The 21,424-nt window shown below is 58.1% G+C and overlaps 2 protein-coding genes across 2 annotated transcripts in view; one reads left to right on the top strand and one right to left on the bottom strand.

The window, feature by feature from the left end:
* The window catches only part of SND1 (staphylococcal nuclease and tudor domain containing 1), a 217,137-nt gene that overhangs the window by 6,748 nt on the left and 188,965 nt on the right, over positions 1 to 21,424 (bottom strand). The window contains exon 17 of the mRNA XM_033163456.1: positions 235 to 423. Within this exon, the coding sequence (XP_033019347.1) occupies positions 235 to 423 (189 nt within the window). The remainder of the gene's footprint in view (positions 1 to 234; positions 424 to 21,424) is intronic.
* LRRC4 (leucine rich repeat containing 4) lies at positions 18,738 to 21,006 on the top strand. Its single transcript, XM_033163458.1, is given in 5 exon segments — positions 18,738 to 19,590; positions 19,593 to 19,915; positions 19,917 to 20,405; positions 20,408 to 20,716; positions 20,719 to 21,006. Coding segments are annotated over 5 exon segments (1,950 nt in total). The 5' UTR covers positions 18,738 to 18,878; the 3' UTR covers positions 20,836 to 21,006.

Below are 21,424 nucleotides of genomic sequence, written 5' to 3'. Positions count from 1 at the left end.
GACGGGCAGCCCTGGCTCAGGTGGGGATTCCTCCGACGCTGGCTGGCAATGGGGCAAAGGGCACCAGGCCCACATCCGGCCAATGGTCGGCTGGCGGGGAGAGTGGAAGGGGACGGATCCCCGGCCCGGCACCGAGTGATGCTGGGGAGCCACTGAGCCTTGGGGGCACACCCAGGCGTGCCCCTTGGTGGACCAGAAAGAGGACCCTCCCCCTGCCTCCCGCCCGGCTGGTACCTTCTCCTTCTTCTGCTTGGCGGCCTCCTCTGCAGCCACCAGGGGCTTGTAGTAGTTGCTGCGTTCCGCCGTGAAGTGCACCTTGGACAGCGCCTGCTCCACCAAGGCCACAGACAGGTTGACGCCGTCGATGTGCAGCCAGCCGATGAAGTTCCCGGCTTTGTCCATGCTCTCCACCTCCACCTCCACCTGCAGGAGACACCAAGGGGGCAGAAACCGGTCAGGGGGCACCTGCAAGGGCGTCCGGGTGAGAGGGCTGCCTCCAGAGGGGACTGCAAACCCAGACCTTTCCAGCCTGGGATCACCCCAAGATTCGGCCACCTGCACCCCCAGATTTGGGTGCCGCAAAGTGCCATCCTGCTAAACACATTTTGCCAGGCGTCTTGCTCTGACACCCAGAAGCCACCTCCGCAGCAACACCCTCCACCCTGCGTGGGACCCACGGGTGTGGGGAGACTTGGGTGGTGAAAATAAAGCGCGCGCACGCGCGCACACACACACACACACACACACACACACACACACACAGTCTCCCTCACACAAGCTGCCTTGGGCAACGGCACTTGAACAAATTCAAAATCAATCTGCTCTCCGATCCCGGGGATCAAGCAGCACATGACTTTGCTTCAGGGACTGCCCTTGTCAGACGCACAGCACAGAAATCAATCCTCGCTCAGGACACAACGAGCGACAGTCAAATGCCAGGGACGCGGGGCCTCAACGTCACCGCAGCGTCACACCCACCCCTGCCCCCCCTCCAAGGCACAGCTTGTTAGCATGAGGGCCACAAACCCCGGTGGTGGCAGCAGCGGTGCCACAGAGCTCAGACCGCCCAGGGACAGTTCCGTGGGGCCTCTCCCAGCAGCCCCCCTCCCCCCCAAAATCTCCCTGGCATCAGGGCTGCCTTGACACTCCTGGGCTCAGTTTGGGAACAGAGCATGCATGACCTCCTGCTACTCGAGCAAGGCTTTCTCCTTGCTGGGAACTGGCCCATAACCTTCTGGGGTGACCTTGGCGCAACCATGCTCTTGGCTCAGCCTGCCCCACAGAATAAAACTGGAGAAGGGGGGGGGAGATACAGCTCCCCAAATCACCCCGGAGGGCAAGAAATGAACATATACATTTCTTGGCTAAAGGGTAGGACTGCAGACCTCTCCCATTCAAAAAGCATGCCAAGATGTAGACGCATTTTTCAGGTGCCAAAGAGGCTGGGGCCCTTCTGCCACCGGCCGAGGGCAGCTCCGTGGCGCCTGAGGAAGGAGCCCAGGGTGGCAGCGCCCAGGTGCTGCTGCTGCTCCCTGCCCAATCCCTTGGCCATGCTGCCTTTCCATGCCAGGCCCCCCCAGCCGCAGAGCCAAGGGGGCCTCTGCCTCGGAGGCGGCTGCGCTAGGATGAAGCCGGCCCCTGCTCCAAAGCCATAAAACTCCGCCCTCACGACTACAAACACTTGTATTCATTTAAGCTGCTTCAAGCTCGATTAAGCAATAAAATGGATGTCTAAATATCCAGGAATTTGATGAGGTTTGCAGACAAGGGCGCAAGTGCAGCGCCGGCCAGGGGAGAAGGCATGTCGGCTCCTCTGCCCCGCCGGCCACACGGGGACCAAGGGCGAAGCTCCAGGGACCCTCCGCAGGGCGCACCGAGCAGGCCCCGCAGGAAGCCATGGGGCGCAATGGCACAGGGGCGCCCACCTCTCCCTGCTCCTGCCGGGGCAATGCCAAAGAGCTCCCCTCTCCAGGTATGCAAGGGCCACTGCAGAAGGGCAGGTTGGAGACCGCACAAAAGGGGCCAGGTGGCGCTGTCACCCTCTGGCCAGCACACCAGGAAGGGGCTCTCACAAGCCTCCCTCCCACATCTGGGTGTGGGTGAGAGGGAAGGAGCCAGCGAGAGACACTTGGAAGTGTTGGTTGCTGGCTTCTCTCTCTCTCTCTCTCTCTCTCTCTGCGCCCCCCCTCCCAACGGCAATTGCTTTCCTTGCAAACATTCTGCAGCCCCGCTGGGGAGTAGGAGAAGAGCCAAGCCATTACGTTAGTTCCTTGCTTTTTCCACAGGAAAGGTCTCAAAGTGACTTTGCAAGAGAAAATACTACCAGTCACAGCGGCTGTATATTGCTGCCGTCTCGTGTACCAGAGTCAGAAGACCAGTTGCTGCTGAAGGCGAGTGGCCTGGGATGGAGGCACTCCTGTGCTGCTTCCACCGGGGGGGGGGGCAGGGTGCTGGATGAGACCAAGGCCTCTGGTCTGATCCAGCAGTAGCAGCAGCAGCAGCAGCAGCAGCAGGGTTCTGGGGAAGTTTCTTGAGCACCAGCTTTTCCTGGCCCTCACCCAGGAAGAGGGTCTGCCCAGGAGCTTCCTTCTCCTCAGGGCAAAACAGATAGCCTGCTCTGAACTGGGCATTTCCCCCCATTAAGTCCTATCTAGGAGAAGCAGCAACTGCTTCTGTAATACGGGGAGACAAAGCACATGAATGAAATATGCAAAGGAAAACACCAGACACTTTCCGAGCAGATTAGCATTTGCCCGCCATTCATAATGAATCTGCCCATAATTAGCGAGAGGCACAGGCAGCTCTGTGCGCTGGGAGCAGGAGAAGCAGAGGCAGCTGCCCAGCCCCACATGCCCCCACATGCGGCCTGGGCATAGGGGCACCTCTGGAAGCTTCCTGGGCACCTGGGAGGCTGGCGCTGCCAGGTTGAGCAAGGAGAGGGGAAGGCTTGGGTGGGGCTCCCACGCAACCGTCTTCTCATCCAGGTGGCAAAAGGATGGAGGATCCTGCTCGCCTGGAGTCAGGTGGCAGCCCCAGCGCCCCCACCTCTGTTGGGCCGGCAGAACCTGCCCAGGAGGCACGCTGCGCCCTGCAGGGCTGGCCTGGGCATTTGCCGAGATCCAATCTGGGGGAGGCAACTAGAAGGATTCCTCACCCCACCCCAAGACAAGAGGCAGAACAAATGGCTCCAGGTGAGCCCTGCCAGCGAGCCATCATGCCTGGCACCGGCAAAGGGGCAGGCAAAGAGGAAACCAAAGCCAAATAATATCAGGGTGAAAAATTCCCTCTCTTTCCTCTGGCGGGAGGAGAAGAGGTGTCTGTTTGTGGGGAGCCCGGCTGCTGAGCAGAGAGAACCCAGCAAGCAAAACCTGGGCCTGCTTCCCCTGTGAGCCTGAATAAAAGCAGCTCAGGACTGGACCCCTGCCCTGAGTGCCTGGCCAAGGGCGACCAGGGCCAAGGGAGGGTGCCAGGGTGACAACAAGGAGCTGCCTGGTCAGCTGGCCTGCCTGGAGAAGAAAGTAGCAGAGGAAGTCCTGGGGCTCCGAATCATTAGCACAACCTGCCTAAAGGCTGGGCAGGGTGCTCTCATGTCCTCTGCAGGGAACACCCCAGAGGCAACCGCTGGAGGAGTCCCACAGAAGACAGCCCCAATCCCCCAGTGAACAGGCTCCAAGCCCAGGAGGTGCTGCTGGTGATAAGAGATTCTCACCCCCCCCCCAAAGCTGCTATGCACAGAGCAGGATGAAGGCCAGTGGCCTTTGGGCACTTCCCACCCAGCCCCACGGATCCTGGACGCCCACAGCTACAGCTGCCTCCCCGCCCTCCAGCTCCCCGCTCCTCTCGCTGTTTAGTCTTTACTCAGTTGTGAAAAGGCTTTTGATGCATAAAGCGAAGCACTTAGCAGAGAAGCAGGTTTTTAAATTGCTGCACGGGGAGGAGGGGGAGGGGGAAAGGAGCGGCAACAACAGGAGGGGCTTCAAAGCCCACCCTCTCCAAGGAACGAAACACCCACCACCCGGATCTCCTGCCTCCCCCTTAGCTGCCCACTGGGTCGCCTCCCCTTGCCGTGAAGGGGGAGGGAGGGAGGGAGGAGGGGCTGGCCGCCCCCAGGGCTTCGAGTGGCCTCTTGAAAAATTCAAGTGTTCTCCGCTTCCCGAAGGCAAGCCAGGGGAGATCCACTGCGGCGCAGAGCAAGCAGATCGTTTTGCAAAATGAACCACTTAAGTATGGGCTCACCCAAAGGAATCTCTTGAGTTCAGGAGAAGTTCTCTCTCGGCAACAACAAATAAATGTTCAGAGCACCAGGGTCCAAAATCAGGACCACAGACAAGTCATAAGATCTCTGACAGGCAGACTGCTGACAGGTGACTCTTTCCCCAGAACCGAACTTCCATGCTAGAAAAGGTTTACTCTGCTTCATTTGCACCTGCCATCATTTGGAGGCCAGCTCTACTCTCCTGCCGCCTGGGGCAAGGTGGGTGTCCCCTGTAGGTGGCTCTGAGCTCTCCCCTTCTGCTGGTACTCCGCAGGCCTTGAGGGACCACACCTGGCCTCTCCCATCAAGCCCTCTCTTGCCCTCCTCCTCTTTTTCCATCGGTCGCTGCTGCTTTGGGCTTTTCAAAAAAACAGCTGTAACCCACCTGGGATGTCCCTGAGAGAGACATGCAAGGCGGGAATGCGTAGGAACAGAATAAGCTCCCTGGGCAGCCCAGCCGCCTGTCTGGCTGCCTCCTTGCCAGGGGTCCAAAGGGATGCCTGTGTCTGGGCTGCAACACACCTTGAAGGCTCCGCGTGCAAAAACTGACCTTGGAGGGTCGCCTGGGGGGCTCCTCAGGTAATGTTGGGGGCCACCCCCACCCTTCTCCTGCAGACTTTGATTCCAAACTTTGCAATTGAAAAGAGATGACACGATTTGTCACCGTAAGGTTGCGGAAATTTAAAAGCCATAACCATCACACAGGCCAATAGATTAGGAGGCGGAATGGCATGATTAGAATAACTATGTGCTCCAGATATCCATCTTGTTAAACTTAACGGTTAAAAAAAAGCGCCCCCGCCCCCCCCTGGAGACTCGGCTTATGGCTTCCGCTCTCCTCCCGAGGCCCATCCATCACCCTCTCCGCCCCCCCCCCAAGGAACCAGGCCTGGAATTACGAACAGCTGAGCGAGAGGCAGAAGTTTTAAATTAAGTATTCAAAGGCGGAGGTGAGCCGTGAAAATGATAACGGGGGTTGTAAGGCAGAGAGGCAAGATTTACAATCCCCTGCGTGGGGGGAAGCCGCGAGACGGATCAGCACTGGAGGGGAGGGAAGCCAAATGAGGAGGGGGCAATGAATTTTAAAAGGCAGACGGGTCAGAAGTCCTGCCAGTTGGAGTGATAAAAGCGAAGTCGCCAAGAATCCGGTGCTGCCATTAACGTCAGCCGTCTTGTATATCTTATATTTACAGTACACACACGCAGAGCGTGGCCCGTGTGCGACAGGCTCGCCTTTCCGTCTGGATCCTGCAGCCTCACCAAAGAAGTTGCAGAAGAAGTCCAGCGGCAGATGGAGAAGGTGCGCGGCTGAGACTGTCCCCTTTCCGAAACCTCTGGCGACCCACAGCTGCCCACCAGTGCTGAGCTAGTTCGGCCAAGGGTCTGACTTTGCAGAAGGCAGCTGCAGAACCCACCTCTCCCCCAGACTCTCAAGGCCTTGGTTTCAGAGCCCCCGGCAGACGGGGAGAAGCTTCTACGGGACCCCCCTGGAAGGGAGCTCCCACCTTCCTCCCCACAGAAAGCCAGGACCCCTTGCATTTTGCCCAAGGCAGTTTACCTTGAGGAAAGGGCTCAGCCCAAGAGGGACCTTCACCCAGCACACTGCTCCCTAGAGCTCAAAACCTCCCGGACCCTCGGCCAGGAGGACCAGTCACAAATCCCTACTGCTGACCCCGCCAAGAACAGTAAGTTCCAACCGGGGGGGGGGGGTTTGATGAAGATGATGGGCTACGCCGAAATGGCGAAATTACCAGGGAAAATCAGAGACCAGGAAGAGAAGAAATTCAAGGAGGAATGGGAAAAATTATAATGTGTTTAAGAGAACATTGTAAACAACTAAAAAAAACACACCTTGGCAGGATTAGAGTGCAAAATACAATGGGAAAATGGTTAACAATATTTCTAACGAATTAAGAGAAAATAGGGTAAGCTGAAGGAAAAGGGGATGGACAACGGAAACCAGGGAAGGGCGGTGGGAAGTCAAGGGATTCTAAATCCTCAATTTGTATTGTATTATTCTATGCACTGTAGCTTGCCGTCTGTTTTATTGATTGTAATTTAGAAATAATTTATTGTAATTGTTAACAGTGGAATTCTGTTTAATTTTTATACGCTGGTATTATTATTCTATACTATTCTAATGATTGCTGAATGTTACTTTATTTGATGTAGGTTGTTTATTTTAAAGCTATGTTCTATTCTCACATTTTTGCATTGCATTAGATTGTTGTAAGGTTTAAATTCCTTGTTTCTTCAGCTTCTAAACCGCCTTGAGTATCGTAAGATAGAAAGGCGGTACACAAATTAAAAGTGATGATGATGAAGGTGAATGATAAGTTTAAACTGAAATTTGTTATGTAAAATCTAATTAAAGATATTTACAAAAAAAGAATGTTAAGTCCAGCAGCCCTGCAGAGAAAGGGGCCGTGAAGCAGGGAGGGGAAGGAGCCGGCCTCACCCAGCCTCCTGTAGCCCACCCAGAGTGAGGCTCCCTTCCAGCTGTGGTGCTGGCTGTCAAGGCGGCCGAGCAGAGGAGCCTCCAAGCCCACCGAGTGATTGACAGGCCTCGCTAGGTGAAGGCGCCAGCACTTGCCTGTCACGCTCCAGCCTCATCCTCTGACAAGTATCTATTAGTACCAGAGTTTATACGCATCTCATGTCAACCCCCCCTGCTGGCGAGACGGCCTCGGACGCAGCATGGACACGGCGGGAGGAGGAATTACTGGGGAGCCAGGACTTGTCAAAACCTCTCCCTCCGCTTCGCAGAAGCTGCCTGCTTGGTGGGCTCCTCCTGCAACATCAGATTCATTTGGGGGGGGGGGGTTGGAGCTCTTTGAGGCCTCGCGTGTGGCAGCATAATGGACCAGGGTGTAGAAGAGTCACACCTGACGGCAGGCCTCGCTCCTGCGCTCGGTCTGGGGTCAGAGAGCGGCGGTCCACAGCCAGGAGCCGGCGAATTCTGCAAACCGAAATGCCGCATGCAAGGAGAGAGGACACCACCCACCCCCCCGGCCGCCACATGTGCAGCTTATCATTCTGCCTGCGCACCTGGCCTCTCTTTGTGTCTGTTTTGGGGAATGCTTGTAGCTGCGTCGATTCAAAGGCTGCCCCTCTCCCAAGTGAATTCCGCTCGCGTTTGTAAAGTGATAAGCATTGCAGATTCTTCCTGACACAATCTGGTTTCTCCTTCCCGGCCCCCAGCTGGAGAGCAACTCCACATGCCTACCTGCCCAGGGGGATTGTCACAGATCCAAGGCAGAGATTGAGAGGGGCAGGCACAGGCCGCTGAGGAATCCGGGGGGGGGGGGGAAGGGTGGCATGACCCCCCTGCCCAATTTGCAGGGACAGAACGGCTCCTGGCACCCAACCCTCAGGCCCAGAAAGGTTGGCCACAGCCCCACAAATTGGCCGCTGGTCCACAGGCTCTCTTTGTCCATGTCTTCTCCTTCCTTCCTTCCTTCCTTCCTTCCTTCCTTCCTTCCTCTGAAGCACCAATCCTTTGCTTAACCAAGCTGGCCCTGTAGCTCTACTCCACTCCTAGAAGGAGGACCTTGTCTCTTGTGTGAAATGAAGGAACAACAGGGAGGTGGAAAGAGTCTTCTCGCTGCCTGCCTGGGACTGAACCAGGCCTCTCTCACACCCTCAAAGGACAAGGATGAAGGAGAAAGGGACACAAGTCTCTCGAGGGATGGGAGCCCCCACTCTCTCAAGGAAGGCCAGAGTTACCATCAGCAGCACCAAGGACACCCACCTGGGCAGCCCTGGACCAGGAGACGAGCAGGTGACCAAGGAGCACCTTGAGAGCCCTGCAGAGCCAAGGGCAGGAGAGGGCAGGCAAGGAAGGCAGGAGCTCAAGAAGCAGCACTCCCCCCCCCCCGCATAGTCCAGAGGCCCTGGAGGTCACTCGAGGAACGTGGGCTGACTGGGCTGCGCCACACTCAGGGACGCAGTGAGCAACCTGGGGGGGTTGGCTGCACATGCACAACCAACTGGCCGGCCTCAGCACCCCAAAGGTCCAACCACCCCACCCACAACCTGCCCCTGTGATGCTCACAAGAGTCGCCCCTCCAGTGGCAAGGAAGCAGCACTGGGGAGTGATGCAACAGCCTCTCCTCAGCTCCCCATAAAGCCCTGCTTCAAAACTGGGGTGCCTAAATTATGCCCCACAAGAGGAAAGCCCATTGTCCTCCTCCTTCTCCACGCAACAATGGGGGAATGCTGAAGAAGAAGAAGAAGAAGAAGAGGAGGAGGAGGAGGAGGAGGAGTTTGGATTTGATATCCCGCTTTATCACTACCCGAAGGAGTCTCAAAGCGGCTCACATTCTCCTTTCCCCTTTCCCTTCCTCCCCCACTACAAACACTCTGTGAGGTGAGTGGGGCTGAGAGACTTCAGAGAAGGGTGACTAGCTCACGGTCGCCCAGCAGCTGCATGTGGAGGAGCGGGGAAGCGAACCCGGTTCCCCAGATTACGAGTCCACCGCTCTTAACCACTACACCACACTGGCTCTCCTGAAGAACAGGCTGGCTTCCCAGACAGAAGACGAGGGATTCAGAAAACCCCCAAGACCCCCAACTCCACTTCCGTGCCTCTTTACTACCTGCTATGGGAAGGGGGCCCTGCCTTAGTGGCTGGGTCCAGGCCAAGGCCCACCTCTGATCACTCAGATCAGCAGATGGAGCCGCAGCAGAAGTGGGTTAGTGGCTTGGCCAAAGCTCTGACTCCCAAGGGCCCCAGCTCCTATAGTCAGCCAAGAGAAGCCCCAGCAGGGCACCCCACCCCCCAGCCAGCCCCAACAGAGAGGGAGGGACAGAGAAACTGAGCCAGCAGCAACAGCAGCAGTTGCAGCAGCAGACCTGGGCAGCCGAGAAGATCTGAGGGATCTTCCTCATGGAAAGCCCATGAAACAACCCCAGGGAAGCTGCAGAAGGAAGGGCCCCTTCTCCTTCCAAACCACTGTCCATCGCCACCTCCCAGGACCATCACCCCCCCCCCCAATAATCCCCACTAACCAAATGCCGCTGGCTGCAGCAGCACATTTCCACTTGCTGAGTGGGGTGGGGGTATTCAGATCCAACCCAAAACAGAGCAGAAAAGCCCTCGCAAGGAGAAGTGCTGCATCGGCAGCAGGTAAGCAGCATTCAAGGAGACTCACAAAGCGCCTCTCTCTCGTTAAGCAAACTAAGCAGCCTTGCAAGATCCTGGAGGGACTCAGGGCAATGCTGCTTAATGCAGCAAGTTCAAATGTACTGGAGAGAGACTGAGCAGAGAGGCGAGGGAAGAAAGGGGGGGAGGGGGAGAGAGATCCCAGGGGGAGCCAGCCCACCCAGACAGCCACGGACTGCTGCAGCGCACAAGGCAAGCCCCATCACAACGGGGGGGGGGGGGGGGAAGGACAGAAAGGCTCTCGTCTTTGGAAGAGCCAGGCAAGCCACCAGCACGAGGCATTAAACCACGGGCTTGACATAAACACACAAGCGCAGGGGGGGGGAGGGCTGTGCCCCCTCCCTCCCGAGGCTCAGAGAGCAGCTCCCCGAGGTTCCAGGCGTGGAAAGAGAGAGCCAGAGGCCTCCCAGGGCCAGGATCTGGCCGCCCTCGGCAAATGGAGGAGCGCAACACAACATGGCCCAACACGACCCCGGAGTGTGCGAGAGCAGCAGGCATCAATTATAAATAAAGAGCCGGCATAGATCCCAGACCAGCAGGGGAAAGGAGCCGTCCTTGCGGGGCCCACAGAACCAGCCGCCTCCAGGGGGCTGCTTCGGGAGCAGATCAGCACACCCAGAACCGGGGAGGGACGCAGAAGCCCCCGCCTACGTCATGAGGCAGCAGCCCAATGCCATGAGGCGCCCACCCCACTCTGCTGACCGCTACTGTTTTCCTACGCATCTCATTGATCTGCTCTGTTCTCAGCTTTAAATAAAACATTCCGGCTCGGATTGTCGAGGCATCAACAGTCCTTTTCCGCTCGGGGCTCCCAAGGCATCGCTTCCAAATGGGATACACCAATAGAGGCACAGAGAGCCCCAGCAGGGCAGGAGTCGCAGGGCTGGGCTTTGGGCTCCTTCTCCAGACACCCACGGCAGCTGCCAGGCTGGCCTACCTCGCAGGGTTGCTGCGAGAGTGGACTTTGTGAAGCACACGCAGTGCTCTCAAGGGACTCTTCTAAATTAAAGGAAAACGCAGCCCCTGTTGGAAGTGCTGGGATGAAACTCAGTTTGCGTTGAAGCCGGGTGCATTTGCATGGGGAGAAGGCGCGCAGGGGGGAGGGGGGGCTGCATGTTTCCTAGACTTCCTTCCTGACCTCTTTCCTTTCTCTCTCTCTCCTGCAGACACGGAGGAGTGAGCCTGGCTCTTGGGAGCTCCACTTTAGTTAGCTAGAACGAGGCTCTTTCCTGTCCAACCGTTTATTTCCGACAATAAACTCGGCTTTCTCATTTTACATACTCCGCGTCTCAGTGTGGTTACATCAAAGGTGAAACATGCTCCTCCAGGCAAGCGTTTCAGTGCGCTGTTCGACTTCTGCTGATGCATTTAAACTCCAAATGCCATCAGGTGATGCGGCTCAGTTTGGCGTGCAGATGCAGGAAACGCAAAACCCACCTTAGGACATGGTGGGCTGGACTGAACTAATGCAGCGTGCCACCACAAGCCAGCAAAAGGGCTCCAGCCAACGCAAGGGGGCTTCCTCCCCTCCTGCCCCCAAATCCATGGGGTGGGGATGGGGACAGGAAAATCCCCAGAGCAGCAGACAAGGAGCGGGGGTGTCTTTATGGCAAGCCGAACTGCTTGTGCTGATAGATGGTCATATTAGCGCAAGGCTCAATCCCACCCCCCTATTTCCAACGGCCAGATCCCTCAACAGGCCGGAGACCTTCCACTTAGAGGTCCAAGGACACCTGAGGTGGGAGGCGTAGCGGAGCTTGAAGGATGACGCCCATCGTCACACCTGAAGGGATGCAGGTGGCCTGACACTACCTGGGCCCCCCCCCCAAGGCTGCCAGAGAAACACGCTTTAGGCCGCTGTGCTCTCTCTCGCCTCCTTTACAAAAAGAAAAAGACACGGGCCTGAGGTCAGAGCTTGAGGGAAGACACCAAGAAAAGCCTCTGGGGGCAGCTAGGTCAGCACAGGCTGAGAACTGGGAGCCCTTCTCACGGCAGGTGGCTTCCATCTTCACAGGAGCCAGTTCTAGAAAACGGCGCCTGAAGACCAGCCCCCCCCCATTTTCCAACACAGCTAGATCTGTGGGTCAACTTGCAAAGACGCGTCTGTGTCCTCCCCCCAAATCTACCTGCCCTGCAACCAAGGAGAGAAAGCAGCCCAATCCACGGTCCATTTCCACAACTGCTTCCCCCTGGCCAGGACACAAGACTAGGGGCGTCCCTTTCTGTTCACGCACGCAAGCACACCATGGCAACTTCCCCCTTCTCCCCAGGAGCAAAAAGGGAGGCAGGTGAGGCGCATGAAACGGCATGCTCAACATCTATCATGTTAGCTGGTGGGAAGCCAAAAGCTCCTCCACATGCAAGATGCGCATGGCATGTCGGTGGCAAAGCACAGAGTCGCCCCCCAAAAGGCTGGCAACTGCGGGGCTCTGGGTGGATCCCAAAGCGGGGAGCTCTTCTCTGCAAGAGGACAACCCTCATGGGAGGCGGGCGAGAGTGTGCCTGTGTGCGGGACGAGTGATTGATTATTCCTGCCACTTTCCGCACTCGACCCTCGCCTATCACACCGTTATCTTATCAGGACAGGCCTGATAGCCTGCCTGGAAGCTGGAGAGACCTTCAAGGTTGCTGATCAGGATCAAACAACCCAGCAAGCAAGGAGACAGTGACGAGCAGAAAACTTATGGGGGGGGGAGGAAAAGAGAGAGGCAGGCTCCAGCTCCCCCGGGGAGGGCAAGGAGGGCTCCAGAAAGAGAATCCCCTGGGGGAACAACACCCACCCAGGGAAGGAGGGGCCTTGGGACAGTCCCCTGGTTGGCAGCCTTGCCAATCGCAAATGGATTCCCACGGTTGGGGAGAGGGCATCCCTCTTCCTGACCCCCTCCAGAAGCAAATGAAAGGCAAATGTTAAGCTGAAGGCAACATGTCGTGAGGAGGTGGGTCAAATCCTGCTGGCCTCCTTGTGCAGAGCCTCCAGCCCAGCGGCAGGAAAAGGTCAGAGGCGGTCTCTCGGGATGGGGCTCCCACCCCACTCCCACCCCACTCCCAGTTAAAAAATATGGCCACGAGGGTGCTGAGAGTTGCAGGTGTGCTGTGGGTGGGGAGGAGGGAGAGATTCAACATGAAACTGTGATGGAGGGAGACAGAGAAGCGTCTCACCTGGACAAAGGCAGGGCCCTTTGGGATGGACATTTCGGCTGGGCTTACAATGTGGAGGAAGCTCAGCATGGCTTGGCTGGAGGAGGAGGAAGAGAAGATTGTGACTGCCGGGAGGGCTCACTTTTGTGGGATTCGCCTTTTCCCCTTGTCCTGTTTGATGTGGGTGAAAAACTCCTGCATGAATTGCTTAAGGTGAGCATCATATGTTGATGCTATGGACACTGGCCAATGCGAACTGAACCGCCGGCATGTTTTATCATTTAAAGCGTTGAGGTGTTTTCAATGAACTGGTGACTGCTGAACAATCAATGCTATATCTTCATTTTTTAAATTATGATTGCCGCTCGATTATTGCTGCCTCCCATATGAGCAACATATTTGTGGGGAAAGCCAGCGAGGAGCCAGCCAGCCACGCCTCTCGCTCCCAGGAGAGGCAGCCGTGAGTTTTCCTGCCATGGGACCCTCGGTGGCTCGGCTAGGCTGCTCTCGCCCATTGCTGCTTTGCTAAATGGTGGAGGAACTGAAGCCTGCCAGGAGGTGGGAAATGTGCCCCCCCCCCGGAAAGCAGCAGCCTCCCCCCCCATGGCTTGCACAAAGGCCCCTTTGAAAGCCGTCCCCAGAGCGGCAGTGGCAGCCGTCCAAGCGCACAGGCACGCAGGTGGCATGCAAACCAGCTCCAGCTGACCAGTCCTGGCCCAGGAGAGGAGGAAGCCAGCTGGCCAGGGCAAGGGGCCTGGGCAGAGGTGGTGGGCGACTCCTCCCTCGCCTCACCCATCAGGAGGGCTTTGCTCTGGCAGTCTGGTGGAAAATCACAGGAGGGGGAGAGAAGGCTTTGGTCCAGTCCACTCCCCCCTCCAAAAAAACTCACAAAAACCCAGAAGGAAGCACAGGGACTCAGTTGTCCAAGAACAGAGCTGGCAGGGGGAGGGGGGAGTTCACTGCTAGGACCCCCCATTTGCATCAAGGTCTGTCTGGGGGCGGGGAGAAGGACAGCAGTTTTGACTTTTCTTCTCCATTGAGCGCGCCACGGCCACAAAGTAGCCAGAGGGGGCTAGAGCTCTAGCTGGGTTGCAGAGCCCATCAATGCCTGTGTTGTCCTGGGCAAGCCCAGTTCTCCCGCTGCTCTTGGGCCTCCCTTTGGGAATACGGATGCTGGATCACAGAGGGCTCCAAGTGCTGTGACTGTTACCCAGAAGCAAGGGCACCTCTGGGCACGTGCAGAGCACGGCCCCACCACAATCCCCGAGTCTCCCCCCTCCCCACCAAGGACAGAGACAGGACAAGAGGGATGGCATTGAGCTGGCGTGAAACCTGGGGGCACCACCTTGCAAGGACCATAGAATCATAGAATCCTAGAGTTGGAAGAGACCACCAGGGCCATCCAGTCCAACCCCCTGCCAAGCAGGAAACACCATCAAAGCATTCCTGACAGATGGCTGTCAAGCCTCCGCTTAAAGACCTCCAAAGAAGGAGACTCCACCACACTCCAGTGGCGGAACAGGCGGCGGCAGGGCAGGTCCCTTGGGAGAAGAAGCATCTTCCCACCCCAAGAGGAGAGCCGGCTTTCTGGGACGACCCCCTCGGCTGCTGCCTCCCTTCCTCCAAACTTCTGGCTGGGGGTGATTTACTTCCATCTTCAGGAACAAGTCACCTGCCCACAGAAGGGCCTGCTCACCATCGCCACATGCCGGGGATGCGCTGGGCCAGTTGAGTTACGGCACCCAGGCGGGGAGCGATATTTATAGCAGACCATAAATTTCCTTGACTCCTAATAAGTTGAGGTAATGGCTCATACTTTAGTGCTTTTTGCTGCGATTTCCGAAATGCCTTTTAATGGGGAGGAAACGGCAGGCCAGGCTCTGCAGAGACGCTTGATCTGCCACACCCACCCTGCACCCCGCCACTCGCCACTGATCTCCACATACACACCCCGAATGAAAACCAGCCCAGGAGGAACACATTGTGCTCTGAAGGCACTTGCGGAGCACTCCCAGCCAAGGCAGGCAGCAGGAGGGCAGGCCAGCAAGCACAAGCGCCTCAATGGGTTTGGGGTGTGTGTGTGTGTGTTCGCTTGCTGCTACCTCCAGGGAGGAGCTTGCTCTTCACGCCTCCCCTTGGCTCACAAAGCATCTGGACCAGGGGTCCCCAAACTAAGGCCCGGGGGCGGCCCAATCGCCTTCTAAATGCGGCCCACAGACGGTCCGGGAATAAGCGTGTTTTTACATGAGTAGAATGTGTGCTTTTATTTAAAATGCATCTCTGGGTTATTTATGGGGCACAGGAATTCGTTCATTTTTTTTTCTTCAAAATATAGTCTGGCCCCCCCACAAGGTCTGAGGGACAGTGGACTGGCCCCCTGCTGAAAAAGTTTGCTGACCCCTGATCTGGACCAACACCCCTGCCCACTTTCTGCAGGACAAAGGGCAGTAGGCCCCACGCTCAGCCTCCAGCAGCTCCAGGTGAAAGGGACATTGGGAGTCAGGGCTGGGAAAGACCCAGGAGATCGCTGTCAGTCACAGGAGACCAAGCGAGGCTCGATGGAGCAATGAATGTTCCACCTTGGCACGAGACAGATTCCTGAGACAACCGCTGCTCAGCTGGTGGGTGGCACTGGGCCGGTGCGCAGCAAGCGGCAGCTAAGGTGAACTGCCAGAGGACTTCAGGAGGAGGAGGTGAAACACCCCTGGGAAGGTGGCTTTGATGCCCGGACTCAGAGCCTTGAGCCCAGGAGGCAGCAGTCAACACCCGTTCAGGTGAGGGTCACCCTCTTGCCACCGCCAGCCCTTATGGGGAGCATCAAAGAAGCCCAGCTGCTGGAACAGGTCAAAAGGGGGCCACCTGGTCCAGCATCCTGCCTTCCAAAGGGACCACCCACAGGCTCTAATGCGAAGCCCACAGCCTTGGTGACTGGGAGCCCCGGATGTCCAGCTGGGCTGCTGTTAAGGTGCCCTGAGATTCTCACACAGTGGTTTTACAGGCTCAGTTCTCCATCTGAAAAATGGGAATAAAACAGCAAGCTTCCTCGCAACAGGTTTGTTGCAAAAAACAAACAAACAAACACAACACACTGCAGCAGCGATGCACTTTGCAAATGCAGACTGTAAGTGAGCATTTCAAGGGTAGCTGGGCTGTAGCTGAACTGCAGTCTGCAATGCCAGGAACCGGATGGGACCCCCCTGGAAAGCCACTGCAAGCTCAGGAAGGCCCCAAGAGCAGAATCCCCTCCCTCAGTTTGGGAGGGGGGGCTGAACCCCTCAGCCTCAACTTTGCAAGAGGGGAGGACTTTCAAGGAAGCGCTGGAGCCCCCGGCCGGCCGGGGTCTGCCTGGAGAAGCAGCCAATACAGTGCAGTAATAACCAGGCAGAGAGAAAACAGCCAGCGGAGGAAGAGGAAATTTTAATTTCAGAAATCAGTTTGGATTAGCCACACTCTGGTGCAGCTGTGGCACGAGAGGCATCCAACAGACCTTGTCAGGGGAGCAGGCGGCGGCAGCAAGGGCAGCAGAGAGGGGCCCAGGCTCTGCTGATCACAGCTAAGTCTGGCCTAATTGAGACAGATGAAATGTTGGGCTGCCTCTGGGCCTTGGGCCACTTCCTCCCATAAGTGGAGAGGGGCCACCGTAGCTCAATAGCAGAGCACCGGCCTTGCATGCAGAACGGCCCAGGTTCAGCCGCCAATGGGCTTCCCGGCTGGGACTGGGAAGGTCCTCTGACCTTTGCCCCAAACCCCGGAGAGTCACTGCCAGTCAGCGCAGACAATACTAAGCTGGATGGGCCAGTGGTCTGCCTAAATATGAAGCAGCTTCCTATAGTTCTAATCTCCACCGCAGTCTGCTTGTGAGCCTCCAACCCGACAGATTTCTCTTCGGTATGATCCAGCAGAGATCTTTAGCGTTAGTTTTGCTGTGAAAATAGGACTAAGACAAAGGCTTTGACTCTATCTTCCACTAGGTTGGAAGAGAAGACAGATTTATCTTGCTCACACAACAGAACTTTGCTCATGTTCAGAGGGTGCACTCTCTTTCTTGCTTGTTGATGCCCCAGGCATAGGCAACCTTCGGCTCTCCAGATGTTTTGGCCTACAACTCCCATGATCCCTAGCTAACAGGGATGATGGGAATTGTAGTCCAAAACATCTGGAGAGCCGAAGGTTGCCTATGCCTGCCCCAGGGCTTTTCTCTGCCTGGGGCCCCCTTAGAACCAGATGGCACCTCTCTGCCCAAGCAAACTCAGGGACTATCAATATTTCCTGGAGAATCCACAAAACTGTGTGTGGCCGAAGAAGGCGGGTGCCTGCCTAGAGGGGGGAAGGCACAATGGGGTGGGGGGGAGGAATTAATGCCAGTTCTGCCTCCAAACCTTCACTCACCTGTAAACACACTCACTGGAGAAACACTCCCCCTCCTTGCCCACCCACTATGCCTTTCCCTCTCCCTCCCCCCACCCCACCAAGTCAGAGGAGAATATAGGCCAAGTGGAAAGGGCCACTGGGCACCAAAGGCAGGGGGCAGCCCCAGGAGCAGAAGTTGTGGCACCTGAAAAGATGCCACCCCCAGCTTCAAGTCCTACACCCCGCTCCAGAACCAGCTCCACCCAACCACCCTCTCCAGGGAAGAGCCCGCAAGGGATTCAGCCCCAGAGGCACATGGGCCACCAGGACCCCCAGAAGGAGCAAAGGAGTGCCTCAAGGTCACAGGCACAAACCCCAGGGCCACACCGGCCCAGCTGTGCTCCAGCTGCCCTTGGCTGATGAGGACTCAGAGCCACTTGAAACAGACGGGGAAAGGATGCAGCCCACCCAAAGGAGCAGATCTCAGCCTCACTTCCCAGGAGGGTTAGAGGAGGGCACTGAACAAGCTTGGGCACAGCAGAGCCCCAAGAGGCGCCCAGACTTGCCAGGGACCCTTCCCCAGCACAAAACTCCGCTTTTCTCCCCGCACACCCCCCCCCCACGCGGTGGAGTCAACAGCTCGGCGCCCCGACCGGATCCAGCGTGCCCCACCCGAGCCAGCGCGGCCCCCCAGCAGCCTCTCCCAGCCCCCCATCCCGGGGCGGGGGCTCCTGCTTGCTCCCTTCGCCCCGAGCGGCAGCTGAGCTCAGCAAAGCGCTGCTCCGCTGGCCGCGTTCCCCGTTAACCCCTGGAGGGAAGCGGCGCAGGAGGGAAGCGGGGCGGCGGCGGCGGCGGCGGCGGCGTTAAGACCAGCGAGCGAAGCCTCCTGCATCACGCCAATGCTCTGCCCGAGAACACGATGCGTCAGCAGCAGCAGCGGCGGCGGCGGCAGCGGCGGCGGCCCAATCCCGTGCTGACTGAAGGACAAAAGGATGCGCGAGCAGCCCCGGCTGCTGCTGCTGCTGCTGCCTCCGCCGGCCCCGGGAGGCGAGAGGGGCGCCGCTAGAAGATGGTCCCGGGCTGCTCGGCTCCTGCCGCCGCCGCCGCCGCCCCCGCGCGCCCTCCCCCGCCTCCGCCTCCTCCCGCTGCCGCCGCCGCCGCCGCAGTCGACGGGCGAGCGAGGCGCTGAAGGCAGCAGCAGCAGCAGCCGGCTTGGCGAGCGGGTGCCGCAGCTGTCGTCGACCTCGCCGCGCCGCCGCCCGGGTCGCAGCTAGCCCCTCGGCGCCCACGGAGCCCCGCTAAGAGCCGAGGCCAGCGCCCAAGCAGCGCCGCCGGGCTCCCCGCAGGGCAGGCGGACGGGCCAGGGCCGGCCGAGGCGGAGGAGGACGGCCGGCGCGGGAGCAGCTCGCTTGGGGAGCCCATGGAGCAGCGGCCCCCCGGGCAGCCCGCCGCGGCCAGCGCTGCTGCCCCTCGTCGTCCGGCTCGTCCCGCTGCTGCGCCCGGCGCTCAAGGACGAGGCGCCTGCCCGCGGCTGGCCAGGCTCTCCCGGGCACCGGGCATCTGCCATGGACCTGCATAGCTGGCCGGGCCGCTCCGGCGGGCGCGCGCCCCTCTAGGAGGAACCATTTGCCTGCCTGCCGCCCCCCCTCCCTTCGCTGAATCGCCCAGTCCGGCCGAGACGGGATGGCGCACCCGGGCTGAGCGCCTCGAGGGGACGCACGGACGGACGGACGGAGCCTGCCAGCCCAGAAGGCGCCCCCTCGCCGGATCGCACCGAGCAGCCCTCTTCCTCCTCCTCTCCCCCTTTTCCTCCTTCTTCTTCTTCCCCCTCCCTCTCCCCCTCCCCTCCTCCCCTTCCGATGGAGAGCGGCGCGGGCAGCCGCGCGCTCCAGCCGGGCTAAGCGGGTGGGGGGGCACTTCTCCGTTCGATGCCGAATCCCCCACGATGGTGAAGTATGAACGTGCCACACCATGAAGCTCTTGTGGCAGGCAACTGTGCACCACGCCTGGAATGCCGCCCCGCTTGCCGTAGTCTACCTCGTGGCGCAAACGTGGCTGGCGTGCGCAGTGGCGGCCGTGGCTGGGCCGCAGAGCTGCCCCTCGGTGTGCTCCTGCAGTAACCAGTTCAGCAAGGTGGTGTGCACGCGGCGAGGCCTCTCCGAGGTGCCCCAGGGCATCCCCTCCAACACGCGCTACCTGAACCTCATGGAGAACAACATCAAGATGATTCAGGCCGACACCTTCCGGCACCTGCACCACCTGGAGGTGCTGCAGCTGGGGAGGAACGCCATCCGCCAGGTGGAGGTGGGGGCCTTCAACGGCCTGGCCAGCCTCAACACCCTGGAGCTCTTCGACAACTGGCTGACGGTGGTGCCCAGCGGGGCCTTTGAGTACCTCTCCAAGCTGCGCGAGCTGTGGCTGCGCAACAACCCCATCGAGAGCATCTCCTCCTACGCCTTCAACCGCGTCCCCTCCCTCATGCGCCTGGACCTGGGCGAGCTCAAGAAGCTCAAGTACATCTCCGAGGGGGCTTTCGAGGGATTGTACAACTTGAAGTACCTGAACCTGGGGATGTGCAACATTAAGGATATGCCCAACCTCACCCCGCTGGTGGGCCTGGAGGAGCTGGAGATGTCGGGGAACAACTTCCCCGCCATCCAGCCGGGCTCCTTCTACGGCTTGAAGTCGCTCAAAAGCTGTGGATTATGAGCTCCCAGATCAGCCTGATTGAGCGGAACGCCTTCGACGACCTCACGGCGCTGGTGGAGCTCAACCTGGCCCACAACAACCTCTCCTCTCTGCCCCACGACCTTTTTGCCCCGCTGAGGTACCTGGTGGAGTTGCACTTGCACCACAACCCCTGGAGTTGCGACTGCGACATCCTGTGGCTTTCCTGGTGGCTGCGGGAGTACATCCCCACCAACTCCACCTGTTGCGGGCGCTGCCATGCGCCCATGCACATGCGCGGGAAGTTCCTGGTGGAGGTGGACCAGACGGCTTTCCAGTGCTCGGACCCCCTTCATCATGGATGCCCCCCGGGATCTAAACATCTCCGAAGGGAGGGTGGCCGAGCTCAAGTGCCGCACGCCTTCCATGTCCTCCGTGAGGTGGTTGCTGCCCAACGGGACCGTGCTGAGCCACGCGTCCAACCACCCCAGGATCTCCGTCCTCAACGACGGCACCTTGAACTTCTCCCAGGTTTTCCTGACGGACACGGGGGTCTACACTTGCATGGTCACCAACGTGGCGGGGAACTCCAACGCCTCGGCCTACCTCAACGTGAGCACGGCCGAGCTCAACACTTCCAACTACAGCTTCTTCACCACCGTGACGGTGGAGACCACAGAGACTTCGCCCGAGAACATCTTCCCCAAGTTCACCAAGCCGGTGCCGACCACGTCCACGGGCTACCAGCCGGCCTACACCACCACCACCACTGTGCTCATCCAGACCACCAAGGCGCCCAAGACGGACCCCGCCTCGGACAACCACAACGACAAGATGCGACCAGCCTGGACGAGGTGATGAGAACCACCAAGATCATCATTGGCTGCTTTGTGGCCGTGACGCTGCTGGCGGCGGCCATGTTGATTGTCTTTTACAAACTTCGCAAAAGGCACCAGCAGCGCAGCACCGTGGCAGCCGCCAGGACTGTGGAAATTATACAGGTGGACGAGGACATGCCGGCCTCCTCGGCCTCGGCGGCGGCAGCTGCCCCCACTGCTACGTCGGGGGTATCAGGTGAGGGGGCAGTTGTACTGCCGGCTATTCATGACCACATTAACTACAACACTTACAAACCTTCACACGGGGCCCACTGGACAGAAACTGCTTGGGGAACTCTCTCCACCCCACGGTCACTACTATTGCCGAACCTTATATAATTCAGACCCACCCCAAGGAGAAAGTGCAGGAAACGCAAATCTGACTCCTCCCCCCTCCTCAAGAAATTATTAAAAAAACAAATGCAATAGAATGCACAAACAGAAACAGACGTCAACTTTGTACAGAGAGGTGGGGGTGGGGGCAGTTTTTTCCCTCCTCTTGTATATGCTTATATATTAAGTCTATGGGCTGAGATAAGAGAAGCAGATTATATAAAAAAAAAATGTAAAGACCCCCCCCTATTTTCTAACTTGTAAGTTCTATTAAAGGGAGGCAGCAACTACAAACACCCCCCCCCCCCCGCGTGCCCCAATCCCCCAAACAACAGCAACAAAAGGGAGAGTCAGAAATTGCCATTGTGACTTCCTGGAATAAGAGCTATTTAAAGCGAAAGAAAGAAGGAAAAGGCAACAGTGAAGATAAAAAAGAAAACCACAGAACCAGGGACTAGCAGGGGGTGGGATTTGTCCTTTTAGAAGATGTTACTTAGAATGCAGTAAAAACAAACCCGTTTCTATAGAGACACTCTTTTCTTAAAGCACTGGAAAAAGAACTCCCCGTATTTACAGAGCTATCTTATTTGCAGGGGGGGGGAGAAGGGGGGGGAAGCGCACCAAGAGTTTGTACTGTGC

This window comes from Lacerta agilis, chromosome 10 (genome assembly GCF_009819535.1).
Source record: "Lacerta agilis isolate rLacAgi1 chromosome 10, rLacAgi1.pri, whole genome shotgun sequence".
Taxonomy (NCBI): domain Eukaryota; kingdom Metazoa; phylum Chordata; class Lepidosauria; order Squamata; family Lacertidae; genus Lacerta; species Lacerta agilis.
This window is presented reverse-complemented; position numbering and strand designations above follow the sequence as displayed.